Source organism: Arvicola amphibius, chromosome 11 (genome assembly GCF_903992535.2).
Source record: "Arvicola amphibius chromosome 11, mArvAmp1.2, whole genome shotgun sequence".
NCBI lineage: Eukaryota > Metazoa > Chordata > Mammalia > Rodentia > Cricetidae > Arvicola > Arvicola amphibius.
The window spans coordinates 6,188,787-6,213,535 of record NC_052057.2 but is presented as its reverse complement, the minus strand read 5'-3'; the positions used below and the strand labels follow the sequence as shown (position 1 = coordinate 6,213,535).

The 24,749-nt window shown below is 45.8% G+C and overlaps 1 protein-coding gene across 1 annotated transcript in view; it reads left to right on the top strand.

Annotated features, from left to right (window-relative positions):
• The window catches only part of C11H4orf45 (chromosome 11 C4orf45 homolog), a 92,915-nt gene that overhangs the window by 62,492 nt on the left and 5,674 nt on the right, over nt 1-24,749 (top strand). The window contains exons 3-5 of the mRNA XM_042055986.1: nt 902-960; nt 23,020-23,206; nt 23,790-24,043. Of these exons, the coding sequence (XP_041911920.1) occupies nt 902-960; nt 23,020-23,206; nt 23,790-24,043 (500 nt within the window). The remainder of the gene's footprint in view (nt 1-901; nt 961-23,019; nt 23,207-23,789; nt 24,044-24,749) is intronic.

The following is a 24,749-nucleotide window of genomic DNA, read 5'->3' as shown; positions in this document are numbered from 1 at the left end:
GTCCCTGGACTCCAAATTGGCCATGGGTGTTGGCCCATACCCCGGGCAGCTGCACAGCCCTCAGTGGTAACAGAAACAGAGCCATGGACATCAATACAGATGCTGGCTATGGCAGGACTATGGACCCAGACACAACCCTTGGCTGCAGCGTGGGCTCTGATGTCACTATGCCCCCCCAGGTGGCAGCACAGGCCCCCCTGATTTGTAGGGCCCTGGCAGCAGTCTGACCCTCAGGCACCAACATGGCCTCAGGTGTCAGCCCAGACCCCAGGCATCTGAACAGCCTTTCATGGTAACAGGAGCCATGGACATCCTCTCATACCCTGGCTGCAATAGAGGCACAGACCCAGACATGGCCCTTGGCTGCAGCTCAGACCCAGACACTTCCATGGCCCCGGGTGGCAGCACTGGTCATTCAGATCAGCATGGCCCTGCAGCAGCACATCCCTCGGACTCCAACAGGATCAAGTGGTGGCCCAGAACCCCAGCATCCTTGCAGCCTTTGGTGGTAACACAGACCCCGGCTGCAGAGGGGCCACAGACCCATGTCTAGGCCTGGACGTCAGCATGGCCCAGGGTGACAAGCAGGCCTCCTACTTTAGCCTGTTCCTCACCCCCTTCACCTCTTCAGATCTGCCTCTCCCCACAGGACAGGAGCCATTCTGCGCCCCCTCCCACACCCCACCACATATTGGCTCACCATAATGGTTTGTCTTCCCTGCTCCAGGGCAAGCGGCCCTGGTGAGTGGCACCCACTGATTTTCTTTTATCTGAATTTAGCATCCTACTCCATGTTCTAGCCTGACTCCCCTTAGAGGAGGAATATAGATACTCAGACTTCAGACACATGGGTCCCTATCTACCAAAGAATAACCCTGAATTAGTTTTTCTCCTTTTGCAGCGTGGAGAGCTAAGTCTTCATGCAAGCGACAAAGTAACCCACCGTTATCAAAACCCATGGTAAGTGCATTGGGGATATATTTTAAATGAGTAATGGGATTCTTTCCTAAGTTAGGGACGGCTTATTTTCCCAGTCTTGAAAGTCACGTTATCATTATAGTTTTATTACTTCATGTAGATTTGTGTGACAGAAAAAAAAACACAAATTTTTATTTCTAATGAACAACATAAATTTTACTTTCTGCCAGCCTAGTTAGGGAAAGGGACAAAGCAAAGTAACATAGTAAAGAATGTGCTAGATTACAGAGAGGGAAAGAGATACCAGTCTGTATGTTTGCTTTCTGTGGGAAAACATAGATATGTAGTTGAAAAGACCTTAATTCATGCTGTTGGCCTAGAAACCACAATAATATGTAGCCTTAGTTAATAAGCATAATTTTACTAAAGTCACATACTGGTTTGAATTCATGTTGTCTTAAAGTAGCCGCGAACAAAAATTAAACATGTGTAGCTCCAGGTGTGTTAAATTATGGGGAAAGAATAACTACTGGGCTCTTGTCTAAACGGAGCACAATCCAGATGCCCAAAGGAGAAGGCCAGACTGGAGATATAATAGTGTCATCTCTATGGATTTATGGGGGAAGGGTTTCTCCAGCCTTCATTCTTGAAGAATATAGTTATTAGCACATACAAAAGCATTAGGATTTGTCTCTTCTATTAACATAAAATATATGACATAGAAAGGGACTTCAAGCCCTTTGGATGGCAGCTAGAAAGACAGCTTTGTAGTTATGAGTACTTCTGGCTCTTGTAGAGGACCTGGGTTTGGTTCCCAGCACCAACACGGTGGCTCACAACCATCTGTAGCACTGGTTCCAGAAGACTTGATACCCTGTTCTGATCTCCATGGGCACCAAGCACGAACATGGGTCTCATACATACATGCAGGCAAAGCACTCGTGAACAGAAATAGAATCAAATTAATATTTTAAAAAGTCGATCAGGTGCTGTCCAGAAGATCTTCCTGGACAACATCTGTGGCTGGCTAGGCACAGCTGCTACTCGCTACTCCCATGTCAAGCCACATAGGAAGAGTCACACCGCAGTACATGAAAAACACGTATTCTATGTGAGAAATGCCTTTGAACAGCATTGCTTGCGTCAACTGTTTCTCCGCAAAGAAAACCAGCAGAGAGAGGCTATTGGACACCTTTAACAACTCGTGGTGAAGAAGGTGTGAATGTGCTAATAGAAACACCTTCTTGGAAAGCATCTGAGAAACACTGCAGCTGTGAACAATCTTCCTAGAGAGGAAAGGCTACCTTTGGACGATTCCGTGCATAGCACCAAGTCATAAGAATGCAAACTGTTTATGAAAGAAAATACTGTCCTTAGGGGATTGTGAATGAAGTTGGGAAACCGAGCATAAACTGAAGAAGGAAAAGACAAAGCTCAGTCCGCCTGTGTGGCTACTGCGTTACTTTCCATTACTATAACAAAGACCCGAGAGATAGTCAGTTTATTAAGAGAAAAGAGTCATCCTGGCTCAGAATTGTAAAGGCTCCAGTACATGATCAGTTAGAGTTGTTGATTGAGGCAAAGCTGTATATCATGGTGGAAATCTCATGGTAAAGCAAAGTCATTTCCCCATAAAAGAGAGAAGAAAGAACCAACGTCCCAAGGTCCAGTTTAGGGCATACACCCAATGGCCAGAAGACCTCTTAGGAGGTTCTAGGTATTTTTTCTTCCTTTCTCACTCTCTTTCTTCTTACCTCTTTTTCTCTTTCTTCCTTCCCTTCCTCCTCCTCCATTTTTGGGATCCTAAGGACCAAGTCCGGGGTCTTCACCACGACCTCACTTTATACCACTGATATATGTGTGTGTGTGTGTGTGTGTGTATTTTTTTCCTAGCCCCTTAAAGGCTCAGCCACCTCATCGACTAGGGACCAAATCTTTAACTTATGAGCCTTAGGGAAATACTAATTTAAACCATAACAAGTACAAATTAATAAATAGAACCATAACCAGAGAAGTTGAAATTTCTTAAATTCTAGATCCTTCTATGACCTTTAGGGGAGATCCTGGTTCTAACAAATCAGGCACACGTACCTTGGAAGGACACATCTGTCTTGTGATGCAAAACACGCGTGCGTAGAGAGTTTTTCACCTCACTCCTGAGCTGTCGGGATGCTTTGGTTGGGGACTGAACTCAGGTGGGTGCAGAGGGGTCCAATCACCATGTTTTCGGCTGGATTGAGGGTTTCTCTTTTCTGGGTAAGGTAGGGTTCAGCCTCCCAGTCAGTTTCCGTGCTTTGTTTTTTGGGGGCAGCAGCACTACCCAAATTCAGCGCTTCCCCAGTTGAGAGTCTGGCTAGAGCCCATGATCACACGAGCGAACAAGCCAGGCTTTTAGTGCATCTTTCCTTGTAACTTGTATTCTAGAGGATGTGTGTGTGGGGGGGGTGTTAAAAGAACTATATGTCTTTTTTAAAAAAGGCAACATTCATGCTTTTTTGGTGTTGTGTGTATGTCTGTTACTGGTTAACAAGCATACTTTTTTGTTAAAACACTTTTAACCTTGATTTTTCTCTTATGCGTATGGGTGATTTGCCTACACGTATGTCTGTGCATCATGTGCAGCGTCTGCTACATGATGAGGCCAGACAGGGCATCTGATACAGAACTGGAGTTTACTGTAAGCTGTGAACTGCCATGTGGGTGCTGGGAATTGAACCTGGGTCCTCTGGAAGAGCAGCCAGTGCTCTTCATCACTGAGTCATCATTCCAGTCCCAGACCACTGCGAATTTCTCAGCTTTAGCTATCTGCTGACTATTAAGACAACCAAGGCCATGTAGCAAGACACTGTTTTGAAAACAGTCACGGGGGCTGGGAGTAGAAGAAGTCACCAGGCATGGCAGGGCATGCCTGCTATAGTATCCGAGAAGTGGGAGGATGTTTGGGAGGTCAAGGTCACTCTGAGCTATGAAGCTAGTTTGAAGTCAGTTTGGGTGACAGGACAGCCTGTTTCAAAAAACATTATGATTCCAGTTTGTAATACCCAAAGTATGGCCGAGGACCTTTGGGCAGGAACCTGGGCTATTGAATGCCACTGGCACTGGAGACAACGTCCTGAATAGAGCACCACCAGTAGTGCAGGCACTGAGATCCACCATTCATACATGGGACCTCGTGAAACTGTAGCCTCTGTAAGGCAAAGGACACCATCAGTAGACAAAACATCAGCCTACAGGATGGGGAAAGATCTGCATCAACCCCATACCAACAGAAGGCTGATCTCCAGAATACATAAAGAACTCAAGAAACGAGACATCGAAACACTAAATAATCCATTTTAAAAATGGGGTACAGATCTAAACAGAGAATCCTCGACAGAAGGATCTCAAGTGGCAGAAAAATACCTCAAGGGCTGTCCCTGGTGCTGCTTGAACCAGGCAGGATAAGCCCATCCAACTAGAATCCACGCCTGGATCCCAGGAAGTCCCAGGCGAGTGGGAAGGCAGGGGATAGACTTGCTGGAAGCGTGCGGACCTGTTTGGAGCATTGGGATTTTAATCTGCAAACAGCGTGAGCTCACTGGGAGGGGTTAAGTCAGCAGGAACGTGATCCGTAGACTTTTGCTAAGGTCACTCTTAGAAAGGTGGAATACTGTGTGGGAAATGGGTGGGAGGTGACAGGAACAGTCGTGACAAGATCAGCTAGGAGACATTTCACTTGTACAGACCCATCTTGGGTCTCCAGACAAGGCGAAATTAAGTGTGGTTAGAGAGGGCCGGGAGCCAAGTGAGCTTTTCAAGAAGGTAGACTGTCGATAATGAAGAGAAGAGCCAGTGAGCACATACATACCATAATTCCATAAAGCATAGTTCATGTTTCCAGAAGGTTCCTGGTAAAGAAGCTGAATCACCAAACTAATACTTCAGTCTAAGTTGGCTGATCCCACTGATTTAGGCTGGTAACTGGGCTTGGGGTTTTTTTTTTTTTTTTTTTTTTAATCTTCCTTACTGCCTATGTTAAAATGCCAGAACTAAGAACCCCAAGATTAGACAGTGGGGAGAAGGTCTAAGCCTTGGGAGCAGGGTTTCTCACACAACGGCCAAAGCATGGAAGATACTGACGCAAGCCAGGGAGCCTTCCAGCAGGTCCTTGAGACCCTGGAGGGGGACAGCAGTGAGCGAGGAATCTAAGAGCAAGGAGAACACAGCCAAGGCACCCTTGCAGCTATCAGCAGCCTCAGACACAGCGGTGTGGGTAGTACATGGTTTGGATCAGTGCCACGGCACTGCATGCTTGCCCATCGGCATCATGGAGACAAGAATCTGCTCTGCTTCCGAGATGGGCTCCGTTTTGTTGCATGTTCGCCCTCCCTGTGAGACATAGAAGTGTTTCTGTTTTTCATTACTTCCCTCACACTTAACCAGTTCTTGGTATCTACCACTTACTGGCTGTGACGTTTAGACACACTATTTAAGGCCTCACTTTCCCAGTCTTTAAAGTGATGGTAGCAGAATCTCCTACAGGGTTATGGTATAGATTGCATTGTTACAAGTATAGCATGTAGGATAGAGATTTTGTACATCAAGGACTCGATGGGTAATATGACCATAAATTTGTCACCCAAAACAATCTCAAGGGTGTAAGAGGAAGCCAATGAATGGATCTCTAGGACAACAGATAAACCAAAACTACGATTAACAAACCAGGCACTCGATTTATTATTATTAATAATAATAATTCTTAGTCAATGAAGTGCTTTAAAATAATAAAAGATGCATATGTTAAAGTCCTCACTGTGGGATACCTTCCCCAAACAATACAGTCTATTGCCCTTGCTCTTCGTTGTCCACCATTGCTAAGTAACTAGACTCTAAGATTCTATTGCTAAAGACACAATACATTTGTTGCAAGACAAAGAAATCAAGCTGAAACTGACCTCAAACCTTCCTGCCTGCTGGCTAGCTTTTGTAGTATTACAAAGTATCCCACAGGCCAAGGGGGAGACAAGTCAGAAGTGTACCCAGCAGGGTATGCTACATACTACCCTGCTGACCTGGTAGGTGACGTGCACACACTGGTGCAACGGTGACATGAAGTTTATGGGGTAACCACCCACTTTCTTATTGAGTTCGAGGCCTACTCCATAGGAAGGAATTCACACCTGGTACGTAAACCTGGCTAAAAGACCAAGGCTCAGGAGGTCATAGGCCTTGGGGAGGGGCAAACCTATACCTGCTGCTAAATGGACGTGCTACCAAACTGCCTTCTAAATATCATTGCCCACAGATTAGTACCACTCTCAACCTTGGCCAGAGGACTCCTTTCAGTAGTGGGCAGCAATTAATGTGGCAACTCACAGCTGGTCAAATAAGTGGCTGTTGATTGCTCTTAGCCCTACAGAAGACATCCCTGTCAACTCTCCCCCAAGGGTCAGGTAGTTTCAATGAAGAAGGAACGGAAAGAATGTCAGAGGAGGAAGATGGGAAGGGGTGCTGTGAAATGCTCTTCTGGACATGACCTGGCTGTTGAAGCTATGAACTCACTAAAACTATGGTTACCCACAGAAGAGCAAACCAACAGGATAACGTGACATTTTAGCAGGCGGCAGGCGTTGGATCTGGTGAGTTACAAATCAAAACAAAAGAGCAGGGCATGAAATGGGTGGGAAGGAAGGAAATGTCTGGGGTCCTAAGGAAGCACAAGAGGGGTCAGACTACACTGTGTGCATGCATGAAATTATCACATGACATGAGAAGGCTATCTTAAAATCCTCAGGATTAGATGAAAGCAATCAGTACAAAGATTCGATGTAGTATAAAAAAAAAATTCACAATATGTGGCTAGCAGAGTTGATTCCCCCAAAAGGTATAACAAAAAACTTCAGGATATGAAAGAGAAATGAGGAAAACACATAGACGTTAAAGTTTCTAATACTAGATGAATCAAAGGTCCAGAAAGAGACCAAGGGAAACAGGAATGAGAAAAGCAGTAATTCAAGAAAATGTCCCACAAGGGAATGAAATGACTTCCAGATTGAAAGCATTCATCAAATGTTACTAAAAATGAACGCATGGCACTGAGGTGTCACTGAGAAACTTCGAGAGGCTGAAGAGAGTTCAGGATGCAACAGAGGAGAGCAGGTATGTCCAGGAGACCAGGAGCCATTAGCAGCACCTTAGCCGCCCCATCTGCTGCAGTGTGGCCCCCAGAAGTAGACAAGACCTGCCACGTAGAATTCCATGTTCAGCCAGCGAGCACGTGAGGAGAGAAAAAAAAATGGGTATTTTCAAAATCGTAAAACTAAAGGCTGTGCCATCAAGCATTCGCTCAGAAAGTACGGGGATGGTATTATACAGCCAGCAAGAGACACAAGGACAAAGACTCGAGTTGAGAGACCAGGTACCAACAAACATGGCAGCCGAAGTGTTCACTCAGATGCTAATGGAAAGAGCCTGGACCGCAGCCAGCCCAGGACCTGGAGAAGCATCCGTGCAGACAGCACAGGCAAAGTGGGGTCCTGCAGACAAGGGCTCATAGCCGCTTTGTGGGGAAGCATGCTGGGAAGAGTAGTGGAGAAAGGAAGGGGGTGTTTTAGTGTGACTTAGAGGCATTCTGTATTTAAATTCCTTTGTAAAAAAAATGATTAAAAGGACCATTTTAAGTGCATGTGCAAATATTATGCTTGACAAAAATAATAATCAGTATAGGGAAAAGAGCAATAGAACTGTATTCATTGGAACTCCCAAATTGAAAATTTCCAGCTCAAACCAGGACTTTTGGTGCCAAAAAAACATTCTCGGGCCTGAAGAAGGAAGGCTTTCTGTGTTTTCAGACAGGTGAACGGTATTCCTTATTTAGCATTAGCTGGGTGCCACTAGGACGGCGCCTGTTATTCTGAAGAAACCCTGCCAAAACCAGTTGTGAAGCTAGCAGACTTAATGACAGCCACTATTTAAAAACGTATTGGGAGATAAATGTGCGCTTGTTTCGTGGAGTTATTTTCTACAAAACATCCATAAATTTTGACAGCTTTCTATTTTTAATATTTTTAAGACTGTCAGTGTCTGGAGCATTAAGGAGATTTTCAGAAACAAAGTAGCAAAATTCTGCCATTTCTTTCTTTTACAACTTATTTCCTTTTTCCTTTAAAAATGTTTCTCTCTACTCCTGAGAATGACATACATGTATACAATGAAATATGATCCTGCTGACTCTGAATTTTCACCCTCCAGCTTTTCCTATAGCCTCTCCCACACATCCCTTCTCAACTTTGTCTTTTTTCTTTTTAATAACCCGTGAAGTTCGGCGCTGCCCATATGCGCATGGGTGTGGGACCATCCAGTGCAGCCTGGGAAATGTACTAGTGGGAGCACCCTCAAAAAGGAATGATTTTTCCCTCCCCCAGCAGCTACCCCCCCATAGTTCCTCAGTGAGGGGCGGGGCCTGGAGCTCATCCACCCATCAGGGCCGGGATTTCGACTGGCTTTCCCGTGTGTAAGTAACCACAGCTGCTATGAGCTCCTGATTGCCAGTCACAGAAGACAGCACCCACCACTTTCCTATCCTGCGGCTGGTCCATTCTTCCCAGCTCCTTCTCTGTGATGTACCCTGAGCCTGGGTGGTGGTGGAGGGGTTAATGTGGGATATAGATGTCCCTTTCAGGGCTGAGCTCTGCGTCTCTTTCTCTCAGCACTGTGACCAGCTCTGCATCTCCTCCTTGACTGTTGTCCCCTGCTAAGAGGCTTCACTGAACAGTTGGGCATCAATGTAGATATCTAGAAGGCCCTTTGACAGCATGCTAATTTCCTAAAATAAGTTCAGCAATTGTTTTGAGGACATCATTATCCATACTTATGCTGGCTCTTTGGGTCTCTCTCACCTAAAACCTTTCTCCCTGTTCTTCTGTGCCCCCTTCTCCCATTCTTGCCTCTGTCCAGGGAAGTGCTGGGGAAAGATCTTTCTGGAAGCTCATCTGGTAGCAGGCCCATCCCAGTAGTGCAGATTACACATTCAAAAATTGGCCAAGGGGCCAAGGGGATGGATCAGTAAGAAACGGTGCTTGCAAATAACCCCCAGGCATTGACTTCAGTTTCTGGGACCCACAGAGCAAAAGGAGAGAACTATCTCCCGGTGTTCCTCTTCTCTGATCTCCACACATGAGCTGGGTCATGTATTTTCACACACATATTTTACACATATACATGCACACACACACACATACACATACATGCACACTTAAATGCAATAACAATTTTAAAAAGTTTAGAATTAAAAAAAATAGTCATGTGCTAAGTATGGCACCATGCACTTGTTAGGCCCAAGGACTCAGGAGAGAGCCACAGCTTCCACCATCCCATATTTCACAGGGCAGGATCAGTCGGATACATAACTGATGATTTAATTACAATCCCAGGGCATACCATGAGAAACCAATGCAGGATAGATGTGCGTGTTTGCTGAATGAATGAATGTCATCATCACTAGAGCAAAAGAACAAGATGCACTGGCTTTGACGGGTTACCCGTGAGAAATAAAGGCAGCTAACTAAGGAAGAAAAAGATGTTACTCTAAAAACTTACGAGTCTATTAGTGGTCGTCTAAATGAGGAAAATCCAGTTCATTTCAGAACATGGTCTTTCTCTGCCAATTCCCGGTTGCGCAGACAGTGGGAGTTCAACCTGTCTGTTGTAGATGCTAAGAAAGAGGGACTGTCTGTGTTCCCTGGCCTGCCCTCTACCTCCTGCCGCATCCCAGACACCAGAACGGCCGCACTCAGGCATTGCACGACTGCCCAGGGAGCAGGTGCAGGACCTAACAGAGTGGTCCATGGCAATCAAAGCAAGGAGCCCAATCTACAGATAAGCAGCTGCACTGAAGTGTTAGTCCCAGCCAAACAGATTAGGACAGAAAAGAGCTCAGAGAAAGCAAAAGGAAAAAGGGGAAAAAGAAGGTTTGGTGTGAATGGATCCTAGTTTCTGTCGCTGCTATAAGCACTGACCAAAAGCAACTTGGGGAAGGAAAAGGAGACATTTGACTTACACTCCCTGGCATCATTAGGGGAAATCAAGGCAGAGATCCACCTTGAGAACCTGAAGCAGAGAAAGCTCCGGAAGCATTAACGATCAAGATAGTCTTCCACAGACATCCCCACAGGCCAGTCTCATCTGAGCAGCCCCTCAATCGAGACCCCTTTTTCAGGTGACCCTGGAATGAGCTGACGGTTAAAGCTGGCTAGGGCAGGGTATCCAGGTTTTCATTTCCTGATCGTCTACTCAACTTTGTTTGCCTGGTTTTGGTTTTTCGAGACAGGGTTCCTCTGTGTTCTTTGGCGCCTGTCCTGGAACTTGCTATGTAGACCAGGCTGACCTCGAACTCATAGAGATCTGCCTGCCTCTGCCTTCGCCTCCCAAGGGCTGAGATTAAAGGTGCATGCCACCACTGCCTGGCTCCATTCAATCTTTTAAAGCCAAAGACACGGCACGACCCTGGTTGCTTTGGATATTCTTATATCTAAATGTCAGGTTGCTAACAACGGCTGGTGACTCTAGTTCCAGGGACCCCGAACACCTGGCCTCCATGGCTACTGCACACATGAGGTATATACTACAGACAAGAAGGCACATCCACACATATACACAGAAATAAAAATTTTAAATTTAAAATTAAAGGCAACAAGAGAAAATAACAAAATTAGCAAGAGTTTAGTATTAAATATAGGTGGCAAAGGCTGGATAATGCAAACCCTACTTGTGTTTGAATGCCTGGACAGTTGTGCCAGCTCAGGCCAGGCACAGGAGCCCCTCCTTGACTGGAGGATGGGATGATGAGCTTGAGGGCTTCTGAAGCATCTCAACTGTGTCCTGGTGGTGTGAAGCTCTGTGCTCGCTGGCTTGAGTTGCATTGAAAGTACGTGATAAGATCAGAGGTAAAGAAAACATGTTTGTAGGAAACAGGTTATGAGAGAGAGAAAGAGAGAGAGAGAGAGAGAAATAAAAAAACAGAAATCAGGAAGACTCTTTCAAAAGTAATATAAACAGCGTCAGCTGAAGAAAGGAAGCTGAAAATGGTCTAAGCAAGGAGAGAACAATGTGGGGGAAGGAGGAAATTTGGGGGGACAGAAACACAAAAGAGCTGGGGTGGCAGGTAAGTGGAAAACACACACACACTCATGCATGCACACACACGCACAGGTGCACATGCACATACATGCACACACATGCACACACATGCACACGCATGCGCACACATGTGTGCACAGGCGCATACGCACGCACGCACGCACACACGCACACTACTGACACACACGCACATGCACACATGCATGCACACAGGCACACAATGCATGCACACACACACATGTGCACATGCACAACACAGGCACACACGCACATGCACGCACATGCACGCACACACACACACGCGTGCACAAGCACACACGCACATGCACACACATATGCACACGCATGCACACAGGCACACACACATGCGTGCACAGGCGCGCACGCACGCACACTACTGATTTTGAAAACTGTGGATGAGAGAGGGAAGAGCATGCAAGCAGCTGAGGGACCACAGCTGCCTGGGGTGTGAGGTGATTTGAGAGAGAACGAAGGCTGTGGAGCGGCGCTCCGGGCAGGGGCACATTTGCAGACTCAAGAACACACGTGAAGGTGGCCTTGGAGAGCAGAAAGTGCCCTTGTCCTCACACTGAAAGGATCCAGTGTGCGAGTGCATGTGTGAGGTGGGGATTGGTGGCCCTTAGGTCTGATGCGTAAGTGTTCTACAGGAAGTTGTCTATGTGTGTATTTGTGAATGTGTCATTTGGTTTTGGTTTGTTTTAAGTGGTGGCAAAATAGATATAACAGAAAACTCATGCTTTTAATAATTTCTTTACTTCTATGTTGTTAAATTTTTAATTTATTTATTTCATTTTACATTTTTTTTTACATTTCACATCATTTCTTCCACAGTTCTAGCCCACCCCTTCCTCCTCTCTCACCTATCCCCCAGCCCAAACACCCCCTAGTAGGTAAGGGCTCCCATGGAAAGAATGGATAAAGAAAATGTGGTACATTTACACAATGGAGTATTACTGAGCTGTAAAAAACAATGACATCATGAAATTTGCAGGCAAATAGATGGAACATAAAAAAAAAAAATCCTGAGTTAGGTAACCCAGACTCAGAAAGACAATACAGTATATACTCACTCATAAGTGAATATTAGATGACAGCAAGAGATAACCAGACTACAATCCACCGCTCCAGAGAAGCTTCATAACAAGGAGGAACCTAAGAGGGACACATGGATCGCCCAGGGAAGGGGAATTAGATGAGATCTCACGGGTAAACTGGAAGCGAAGAGGGGCAGTAAAGAAGAAGAGATGGGAGATGAGAACTTGAGGGAATGGGATGGTCGAGCGGGGAGAGGGAGGGAGTAGGAAAAAAATCAAAGAGAGATCTTGGTAAAGAGAGCCATTATGGGGTTAGGGAGAAACCTGGTGCTAGGGAAATTCCCAAGAATCCACAAGGATGACCCCAGTTAAGACTCCTAGCAATAGTAGAGAGCGAGCCCAAAACAGCCTTCTCCTGTAATCAGATTGGGGAATACCCCAACTACTATCATAAAGTCTTCATCCAGTAACTGACAGAACCAGATGTAGAGAGATCCACAACCAAGCATCAGGCTGAGCTCCAGGAATCCAATTGAAGAGTGGGAGGAGGGAATATATGCACAAGGGAGGTCAAGATCATGATGAAGAAATCTACAGAGATGGCTGAACCAAGCTCGTGGAAACTCATGAACTCTAGACTGACAACTGTGGAGCCTCCATGGGACTGAACTAGGCCCTCCGTATGTGGGAGACAGTGGTGAAGCTTGGACTGTCTGTGAGGCACCCGGCAGTAGGACCAGGATCTGTCCCTGGTGCACGAGCTAGCTTGTTGGAGCCCATTCCCTATGGTGGGATGCCATGCTCAGCCTTAATGCGAGGGAGAGGGGCTTGGTGTTGCCCTAATTTAATGTGCTTTTAATAATTCTTAAGAGTACAATGCAACAGTAAAAGTCTCAAGACTCTGCCCTGTCAGGGACTGATGCGAGAAAATTGGCAGTCTGGAGGGAGGACAGGGTCTTGAGAATTCAAGGCAAGTCTGAGATAGCTACTAAAGAGTGTGTGACCAGTCAGAGGCCCACTGTTCTGTCTTCTCCCAAAGGACTGCTGGAGGCCAGAGGCCAGAAGCTGGAGGGACGCTGGAGGGAGGTTAGATTCTAGAGGGAGGCTGGAGGCCAGAGGCCAGAAGCCAGAGGCCCTGTGTTCACACGAACAAGGTTTTCCACTTGCTCTAAGATAAGCTACCTTGATGGGGAACCAATGAAAAACTGAACCGGCAGCCATGGGCTCGTAGCACATAGTCCACAAAGCTCCAGCTGGCCTAAACAGTGAACAGCTTTCAAAACGAGATTAATAAAACATATACACAAATGTTTACAGAGTCTGAGGAGGCAAAAGTGAGACTGTAGAATTATGGTGGGGGGTTGTACGCCACTCAGCACCTGTCTGTAGATGCTCTTGTGCATGCAAGATTCTCAACGGCATCTTGTGCTTGTCCGCTATCATTCGGATTCAGTTATGTCCCGCATCATTGTGCTCTTTTAAAATTCCATCCCGAGTATGAACACACAGAGAACCAAGGGAAGGTGACGCATCTGTGCCTTAAAGAGCTTACCTGGCAAGGGACCGGTTAGGGGCAGGGGAGCAGACGCAGATGAAATAACTCTACTGTCTATGAACAGCGTGCAGCAATAGGAATATTTGAAGCAACCGGTATTTGTGGGCAGATAGTGTACTTGGTGCTGGTTCAGATAGTAACAACCTAACAGTTCAGTATCAGTTACAGCAGGATTTCGAAAGACAGTGGAAGCTCACATCTGAAAGTTTAACTTTGGGCAGGAACCAGGGAGTCTAGACACATCTCCCAGAATTGAAGGATAGGTAGGGTCAACTTGGGAGCAGCTGGATTTAAAGTCCAAAGGGCTGCTATTTATATGGGCAATTTGCATGTTCAAATTCCCTTTGAGCACAATTATCATGTATTTGACAATAAAACCAGGACGCTCTAGTCTCAGAGGCAGCACACGAAGCCGGCAGGGTTGATGTAGGATGCTGTGACTTGTTTTCTGTCTTGCAGCCCAAAGGCTAACTCATTAAAATTCAAGGATGGGTTACATGGTGGGTGGCAGAACAAATGTCTTCTTCACCCAGCAGAGCTGAGGCCTTGGAGACATTTCTCCCAGAAGCTAAGTTACTCTTTGCAGCTGTTCGGTAAGACTCTGCCAAGGTGGTGCCTCCCCCTCAGTCCCACCTCAACACATATGGCCATGACAACATCAAGAACAAAAACAGGAAGTCCGCATGGCTTGCGGCCATGGTTAGATCATTCCTTATACCAAAATAAGTCATTTTAAACATAAAATTTTTTTAAACCTAAGGTATTTCCAGTTCATGGTTTAACCCAAGGACAAGAATTATTCCAAGGGATTGCTTTTTCAGTGCTGGGGATCAACCCAAGGCCTTGCATGCTCTAAGTAAGCACTCCCCATCCCTCTAAGGGATTTTCAGCACTGCAAGGGCACTGGGACATCTGGACTGGACTTACAGATGGTTTTATCATCTTTATTGGGTTGTAGCATCACAAAGCTTGCTGGAAATCATGGTATTTTTACTCTGATCCTGTTGTGGATGTATCTTGGGCTAGGGCCAATGAACAACAGTGTGAGATTCTCATTCGAGCAGTCCTGTTTTGAAAGAGTACTAGGATTCTTGGAGGAGGGAGGGCATTACCGCTGGGAAAAGAGATGAAAATCCCTGAATTTTATTACAACATTGCTCATCATATATGCGCAGGATTGTATGCATTCACACATGCACACGCACTACTACTACTACGTGGATTGCGTATGTTTATATTCCCCCCACATTCTCTTCACTGTAAAGACCGAGACATAGGGGGCCAATCCAGTAGCTGTGAGATCTCATGGAACTCAGACATTTTCAGTTTCTTTGTTGGGGGAACTGGGTACACTATGTAGCTCAGGCTTGAACTCACTATCGGTTCCCCAGTTGTCTCAGACTTAATAAACTCTCTAGATTTATAAAGAGATTACTTTAGTAAATTAGAATATGACTGTCTATGGAGGTAGACATTCAATTCAAATGTCATTGAGAGTCCTAACTAACTCCACTCTATTGGCGGGACTTTAAAAAGTTATCCCCCCTCCTCTCCTCCTCTCCTGTACTCTCTCTCTCTCTCTCTCTCTCTCTCTCTCTCTCTCTCTCTCTCTCTCTCTCTCTCTCTCTCTCTCTCTCTCTCTCTCTCTCTCTCTGTGTGTGTGTGTGTGTGTCTTCCTCTCCACCCCCAGTCTCTCCCCTTAGGGGATGGGCAGAGGTTGATGACAGACAGCCTTTGATGAAACATGAACTGTTTTGTGTAAGTGCGGACTGCTTGTTCATTTCCCTGCCACCCAGACCTGAATAATCACATGGAAACTATAAAATTCCAACACTGCTTGGCCTATTAACTCAGACTTCTTATTAACTAATGTTTACATCTTAAATTAATCCATAATTCTTGTCTATGTTAGCCACATGGCTTGGTACCTTTATCAGCTTGGCATTCTCATCTCGCTTCCTCTGCGTCTGGCTGGCAGCTACAGACTGAGCCTTTCCTCTCCCCAAAATTCTCCTCATCTGGTTGCCCTGCCTATGCATCCTGCCTGGCTACTGGCCAATCAGCACTTTATTAAACCAATATGAGTGACAAGTCTTTACAGAGTACAAGAGCATCATCCCACAGCAATGAACCACAACACCATCAGTAAAGCACAGTGACATGAATACCTTGGCAGTAGCCATCATCTCTCTAACTGGTTTTATGGCCCATGCAACAAGAGGAAAACTATGCCTGGTACTGGAAATCTAGCAAACTACATGGTGCTAATGAGGATATGATACTGAAGAAGAATCTACAGCTGCCACTTCACCAAACTCTTTACTGAGGTAGCAGAATCCATAACTAGATTGTAAATTGATGTGGGATTTCCCTCTGTATGCTGTGATTACCACTGGTTAATAAAGGAACTGCTTTGGGCCTATAGCAGGGCGGAATCAGAGAGAAGCCATGTAGCCCCAGTGGAGCCAGATGGAACTTTACCCAGTAAGCCACAGCCATGTGGCAATACACAGATTATTAGAAATGGGTTAGATTCAAATGTAAGAGTTAGCCAATAAGAAGCTAGAGCTAATGGGAAATTGTCAAATGGCCTCAGAAAAGAGTAGCAGAAGATGTGGTGTGGACTTTTATAGGACCAACATCCCAGCTTCTTTTCTTTAAGATTTATTTATTTTATGTGCATTGGTGTTTTGTCTGTGTGTATGTCTATGTGAGGGTGTTGGATCCTCTGGGACTAGAGTTACAGATAGTTGTGAGATGCCACATGGGTGCTGGGAATTGATCCCAGGTCCTCTGGAAGAGCAGTCATTGCTTTTGACCATGGAGTTAACTTTCTAGCTCACAACCCAGTTTCTTTCATGAAAGATAAATTAGGCATTAATAAAAAGCTCCCGAGATCATCACTCAAAGAGGTGTGGGACTAATTTTTGGATTTCCTGACAGTTCAAAAGTTAGGAGACAGCTAGACTTTGGATGGTGATTATTTGGTGAATATTGTTAAGGAAGGGATGTGTATAAAGTATATGATGCCATGTATTTTCTATCAGTGAGATAGCATGCCTGGAGGGGACTGGTAATGAAGAGAGAGGGGAAATAAGACAGCTTGTGAACCGATGCTTGCCGGGTTGAAGGATGAGAGCTGGGCTACGGTCATTTTGTCCATTGTGTGCACTTCTGTTTCATAAAGAAGAAAAACAAAGTGCACCGCCTCCCACTGCCATTAACGCAGGCACAGATCTCCTGTCTGCAGAGAGGAGCATTCTCCAAACTGACACCAAGCAGCTACAGCAAACATGCCTTTCCTTTCTTCCCCTGCCATTCACAAAGAAACAAGGGATGGCCAGGAAGCACTAGAACAAATAGAGGAAGCCTGGGCTGCTGAAGCTGGCAGAAGCCCTGGACATCCTATGTGTCAATGTTAGGAGTGACATTGCATTCCTAATAGGGGACCCCAGACAACTTAGCATGGTGAATTTTATTAGGTATTTGGACACCTGTTCTGAGGCCACATGCATGAGAATTCTTGATGCGATGGTCACTTCCTGTAAGTCACTTTAAGATACTGAATGAAAAGCAATCAGCGCCTCTGTGTGTCTCTAAGTCGCAAGCAAGTTCTTGGCAATGGTCGTTTCTGCAGCATGTTGTTGTTCTGCGCCAGAGGACTGGTTGGAGGAGATTGCGTAGCCTGCGTAGGGGAAGCCCAGCTGGAGTCCAGAAGGGCGACCAGCAATGTGCTGGTGACATCATTACTCACATTCTGGAGCTCAGGGAAGGAAGCCAACCTGGGAAATTAATGAAGACGTGTTCACACAGGGCATAGAGACAATTCTTGTTTCGGTGCTTTATTTCAGTCTAGTGGAAGAATGTTTAACAAGCCTTTAAAGTAAAGTGGTCATGCTTCCTGGGAAATAAAAGTAATCAATCAAACTCAAATGATCACAACCCTAGATTTGATGCTTACACGCTCGGGATTGAACCATCTCTTCAAGGAAGCACAGTCCAAGAGACTGGGTGCTTTGTTCCAAGAGGGAAAATGAAATCTATACATCCACTGCCTCTTTCTGTTAAGAGATGCATTCTAGTCATTTGGATGTTTGCTGTAGGCAATGTGGGGGAACCCTCTTGTCCTTCCCTAAATGCGTTTTTTGAGGAAACAATTTGATTTTTATCTTTTCAACAGGACAGATTTTGTGCTACGTGGAATTATACAGTTTTGTTTATTTTTAAATAATCTCTTCTCTACCTGCCTCTTCAAGATGATTTCTGCAAGCCATTTCACAAATCTGTCTTTTGAACTATTAATAATATAACTGTAGACATGTTTTTATGTGGGATGGAGAAAACTTCTAAGAAAGAACAAAAGAGTCGCAGGTGAGAAGATGGTTCAGGAAATAACATGCTTGCTCAGCAAGCATGAGAGCTAAACTGAGTGCAGATCCACGCCCAAGCCGGATGTGGCAGTGCACACATGTAACCATAGCACAGGGGAGGGGAGGGGACAGAGGCCATCAGAGGGCCAGACACGGCAGGATCCCCAGGGCTTGCTAGCAAACTAGTGTCTGAGTTCAGAGACCCTGACTAAAAACAAAGTGGAGAAAAACTGAGGGAAACAGTCCACGCTGATCTCAACTTCACACAACATGTGTACACACGTGAACACGTACATGCATAATAACATAAACACAGATCCTCCAGGCTTCATCAGGAATGATTATACGTGAAAGGTAAACATTCACATAATCCCTTAGTGCCCATTGCACTAGGTACAGCAGAAAAAAAAAAAAACATGCTTATTCCTATCCCTGTGTGTATCTTTGTCTACACGAAAGGGACATCTGGCGAGTCCCTGAGCACATACTGGATGTATGCTCATCTACCATTTAATGACAGAAACAAGACACTGCTGACATTGAGGGAAACAACAACAATCAAACAAAACCTGAAGGAAGAACAGCTTGCCGAGAAAGCAGGTCATCACACCCAGGGGTCACAGTATAGATGCATGCCACCCTTTGCAGAAGCTACAGATACATGAGGAAACAGCTTCTGGGGCCTTGGGGCTACCAAGTCTCATCTTGTCTTCTGGGGCCTTGGGGCTACCAAGTCTCGTCTTAATTTTTGATTCAATATTACTTTTTGGCCTTATATTAACTCAAAGATATACCCTTGGTTTTTCTGCCATCCTGAAGCCCAATCATAAAAACAAGTACAGCACATGCCTTCCAGAGAACCCTGTAAGTCACTCAGGATTTTGTCTATTAAGCACAACTTAGCTAGGTGGGTAGCAGAGCTGGAAATATCGCTGATCAGTTAAAAGCATTTGCTACAGAGGAGCTGGTACAGTTCCCAGCACCCGTATGGATGTTCTCACAATCATTTAATTCCAGCTCCAGGGAATCTGACACCCTCTTCTGGCTCCTTGTGTACATGACATGCACTTGGTACATATACATACATTTAGGTAAAACATGCACACACATAGGAGGAGGAGGGAAGAAGAGGAAGGAGGAAGAGCTTCTTGGGACTGGAGAGATGGCTCAGTGGTTAAGAGCACTTGCTGTTCTTGCAAAGGACCAGAGTTCAGTTCAAATCATGTCAGGAAGTCCACAATTGCCCATAACGCTAGCTGCGTTACCCTCTTCTGGCTTCCACGGGCAACACTAGTCACATGCACATAGTCACAGACACATAGACACCTAAATGAAAGTAAGTAAACTAAAATAAATTACCCTTAAAAAAAAAAAGGATAGCTTCTTTCTATAAGCCCTTTTCTCTTCCCACCAGGCAATATTTATTCTAGGATAACCCCTTTGCATTTAAAAGTTTCCCAACTAGTAACTGTCAAATATGTATATTCTATTGGTCTGGTTATATATGTGTGTGTGTAAAATACATATATATATATATATATATATATATATACACACACATACACATATACCCTTCATGTTTTTAAATGATGTCTATGATAGGCCACTGATGAAGGGACAAATAAGTGTTTTCCAAAATATGAAATGTTTAGGGAGTCGAGTACAGCATAATCATAAATGATCTCAGGGTGGTGAATGAAAAGTAAGAGTCAACTAAAATTAAAAAGTCAGACTCATCTGCCTTACACTGTGTCCGGCACTTTAGGATGTTGCAAATGAGTCCTGCTTCCCCCTTCAAAGCCCCTGCTCCTGAGGGCTGAGTGGTGATGTCTGGCTGTATTCAAGCCCAGCCCGGCCTCTGGGATGAACAGCATCCACACCAAGGGCAGGGAGGAGCTTCTCAAGCCACCAGCACCTCTGAAATCTTACCCCATCTGTTGCTGTTCATCACGGCAATACCCCATCCCGTCCCTGCCCCCATCCCCCTATTGCAGGAGGCTAGGTTGAAAAGGGAAAACATGAAGGAACGTATCTTAAAGCTCTCCCTGAGGGGATGGTAAGTGTGGGCTGTACCATAGATGTGAAAAGATCTGAAGAAATAAAGGTTTCCCTCTAAGTGTTCCAAGCGGAGAACACAGGGAAAGGCCTGTTTCTGCATGCGTAGCTCACAACCTCCCATCTGCCAGTGGGGCTTTTTATTACTTCCAGAAGCAGAAAGTGCAAGCATCGATGATTCCTGAGGAAGCAACCACTGAAGGAGCCAACCACCCAAGAAAACAGGTCCTTAGGGTCCTCAGCAAAAGCTAGGAGTTCACGCACACATAAGTACATCACTTCACGGTGGCGTGGAGAAAGCAAAGCCCCGAAGGGGAGTGCCTCCATTTGAAACTCAAGTGAGTAACTTACGGCGCTATGCTCAGGTGGGAGGCTGACTCACTGGAACTTCAAACAGCCACGTTGTAAATTTAACCTCAGAATCCAAAAGACAGACACTTAAGCATTTAGTAGAAGTATTTTTAGGTCGCCAGACAGAACTCACAAGATGTGGGTCGGGGCACCAGACAGAAGAGAACGGGTGACTTCAGGCACCATGGGTGCTGGGCACTCGGTGCTCCAGAATAACCAGCTGTTCCAGTCATTTGACGAAAACGTTCACTCAAGACAGCTATTTGACTAACATACCAAGGGGTCACTGAAATGTTTGCTCATGAATCAGAGCAGCCACGGATTCCACAGTGGCCCCGGCTCACCCCAGAAGGCTAGACGCCTAGAGTAGGCACAGCCCATCCCCAAGGCCCGTCTTCAACACCTGGAGTGTTTTCTTTGACAGAAGTGTCCCCATGAAAACCAAGCTTGTCTTGTCAGTTATAAATGCTTACATAAGCAAGGGCCAGCCAGTCTTCCCTCAGCACTGAGGCCTGTTTTCTCTCCTCAGCCCATTTCTTGATATTCAGGCTGCTAGGAAGAAGTTGGTCATCTCTGAACTGGCAGTTACAGAGGAAAATCTAAACATTGTTGTGTGATAAAAATAACTTAAATAGTAAAAGAAACAGTCAATCTAAAATCAGTTCCAGTGTTTTTGTCAAACTTCTCCCAGAGCGCAGGTCAGCTGGCCTGGCGCCTGTAGAAGCAAACAGGAAGAAACTGTTCCGGTACCAGGTAGGGACTGACACCCAAGGGTGTCCTCTGACTGACACCAATGACATGGCACATGCATGCTCACACACACATACACACACACACACACACGTGCTAAAAGTGTGGCTCAGCAGTTAAGAGCACTTGGTGCTTTCTCAGAGGACCTAAGTTTGGTTCTCAGAACCCACAGGGCAGCTCACAACATCTGTAACTCTTCTGGCTTCTGCAGGTCTTGCGTACATGTCAACACACCTCTAGATACCTAGGAGGACAGTATTCGGGTCAGCAGGGCCTGAGTTCATTCACCCTGGCCTCTCTCTTGGCTGATCTTAAAGCACACGCAGAGGAAAGGAAGGCTGACTTTCATTGCAACCCGGCTGCCGGGACACGGCCACAGACCTCACTGCATCGGACCAGAAGCCCAGCTCATTCAGTGCGTTTCAGAAACTCTGGCCATCAGAGGCTGACCCCTGAACTAAGTGAGCAGAAGCTTCAGGGACACATACGACACTTTAGATACAATCAGAGTCATCGCGGGACAACAGCATTGCCACGGCCAAAAACAGTAGAGTAAGGTGTTCTGGAAGCTCAGCAGAATCCATGATAAACAGATCCATAGCCATACATACCAGGTCAAAGTTGGATGGCAAACGCAAAGACAGAATATGGAAAACATCTAAAGGATAGGGACATAATGCATAGAGACTCAGAAGCTGCCTTCTCAGCAGGAACTATGGATATCAAGGCCAAGGAAAGCTGTGGGACTCTTCTATGGCCGGGCGGTGGTGGCGCACGCCTTTAATCCCAGCACTCGGGAGGCAGAGGCAGGCGGATCTCTGAGTTTGAGGCCAGCCTGGTCTACAAGAGCTAGCTCCAGGACAGGCTCTAGAAACTACAGGGAAACCCTGTCTCGAAAAACAAACAACAACAACAACAACAAAAAAAACATCTAAAGGATAGGGACATAATACATAGAGACTCAGAAGCTGCCTTCTCAGCAGGAACTATGGATATCAAGGCCAAGGAAAGCTGTGGGACTCTTCTGTGTTGCTCAGTAGGGAGGTCCTAGAGGCACCCAAAACTGCACAGAGACAGGCCCAGTGCTCTTGGTTGTCCACCAGAACTGGATGAGAGTCTGTTTCTGAAGAGACTGTCATTTGGGTTGTAGGACACAGAGAAGTCAAGTTGTAACTTGGTCAATGCTTCCTCCCTGCTGGCTAGGTTTCAAGTGCTGGAAGGCGCTAGGCAGGATGCTGGGGAGAACAACAATAATCTACCCAGCTGTGGAACCTACAAGTTACACCACCAGCCTGCCAGGCAAGCTGTACCACTGGCATTAAAGGGTGACTGTTATGGATATAACAGTCTCCTGGTTGGACTGAAGCGCACTCTACAGACAGATACTGTAAACCTGACCCAAAGTCGATGGGTGGGAGATTTGCTCGCTAAAGTATCTGAAGCTGGACTTTACAGCCCTGCACTTTCTGGATGTCCAGGAAACCTTCCCACCTACCACACACCCAGCAAGCAGTCTCACTAGGTCTCGGCTTTCTTTTGCTTTGCAGCGTCTTGCACACGGGGTTGACTGGGCTCTAGGGGCAATGGGGAGCTGGGCGTGTTCATGCCAGGTGTTCCTGTGGTGGGATCTTCCTGGTATGTCCAGCAGCTGGACATCTGGTGATGCAGAGTGGGGAAATAGGCAGAACCTTCTCGGTGAGAGGCAGGCAGGCCAGGTCTTCAGATCTCCTTGGCCCTACGTGTAGACGTTGCCTAGAACAGTGAGGAATGAACTGATGTGGCCCATGAAGACTGGCAGCTGTTTCTAGGTCTTTTCCCACGCGACCCAACTATCCTGTTCCTCTCGCAGGCAACCGAAGCCTTCAGTCTTGGACATGCAAGAGGGATACAGCCGCGCTTTTCTTGCCTGGAATATGAGTGATTATGAAGATACCCAACAGAGAGACTCCCAAAGAGCTATTCTCGTTAAACAAAGCAAATCGCCAAGGCTTTCCCTGCCCTCCAGGCTGCCCAAGCTGCCAAGGAAGGAAGAGAAGGTAAGCTGCCATTTTTCCGAACCATCTTAGAAAAGTCACGCTGTGGACTAGAGAGTCATTTGATTCTAATAAGTTTCATAGTTCCCTTTCACTTATAAAAGCAGATTGTAGTCTAGATTTCCTAAGTGTCCCCTGATGTGGGGAGCTGGGCATGAGTCTCACCGTGTAAGAAAACAGGAGGGTGTGTGGTCCCATTCCTAGCAGTGTTTATGCACCACATGGCTTGACCTGGAGAGGATGGTCAGGCCCCTAATTCCCACAAGCTGAGAAAACAGCCTGTAGAATGGAGGCAGACCTGTACCTCCCCCCGAAAACCCTGCACATGCTCAGAACGTTAAGAATCAGCTCACTCTCCTGACTCTCCCTTTAGGATCTTCAGCATCTTAGCAAGTTGAGTAATTTCCTTACATGCTTTTAAGAATAAATAAGATGGGGACAGCAGGCACTTTCCTGGGAAATCTGGAGCGTGAACAGTGAGGATCAAGGATGTGCTATCATGCATCCCGCCACCGTTTTCAGAGGGCAGTCTCCGGTCTTGGCCTCCTGGACCATCCCACAACATGGTGCCTTTGTCATTGCTCAGTGTTTAAGACAGGGATTCTATGACAGAGAGGAAAACAGAATAGCTCACACCTATTCAGACGCCTGTTTTGTACACGGGGTGCCGTCTTGCTTCCTTGAAGAGTCTTTGGAAGGTTCTAGCACGGAACTTAACCCTGTGTCCAGAGAGCCCGCTCATCAACCATCACCCTTTGAAGCTTTTGGCCAGGGAGCTGGATGCATCCTCTGGGAAGGGACACTGTGTGAAAAGAGGGAGTTCAAGTGCTACCGTCCCAGGTGGGCTGACTTGTGGGAGGGCAGTGACTGAGGCAATGATTGACATCTGTGTAATGGAGAGTTGGACCAGCTAGATTATCGAACTCATTTTGAGCCTGGTCACACATTAGTTCCAAATGCCTCCTATCACCACTAAATCTAAACAAAGATTTTTACATTTTGCATTAAAATTTTTTGCTTAAAAGATTTTTCTTTTACTTTCAAATGGTTTAAAATTTAGAGAAAATTTTGCAAGAACAGCAGAAAGCCCTTCTTTTATACTCTTCAGATCCATCAATTGATTTTATTTGCTTTGATGTATTTTCTCCCTCACTACGAATTTAAGTATATGTGTTTATACCCTGCCCCATGTACTATTTGAAAACAATTGCAGACCCAATGACATTTTATTTCTAGACACTTCAGGGCGTATTTCCTAATAACAAAAATGTTCTCTCATATCACCATGGTTACTGTTGTAAGATTTAGGTCTACAATTCACAATCAAACTTCACTGAGCCAAGACAGCATGTTGGTGTCACACATCACAATTAGTTACTTGCTAAGTTTCTCTCCATTTGCGTCTTCGTCTTCATCTTTTGTGGCACCCGTATCTTCCAAGGCTGTGGGAAAACTCAGGCTGCTTTCTCCAGGTGGGTTTGTCTGCTGTCTCTATGCAGGCTGACTCAGACTGTGTGGCATGCATAGGGACCCTGACAAACTGCCT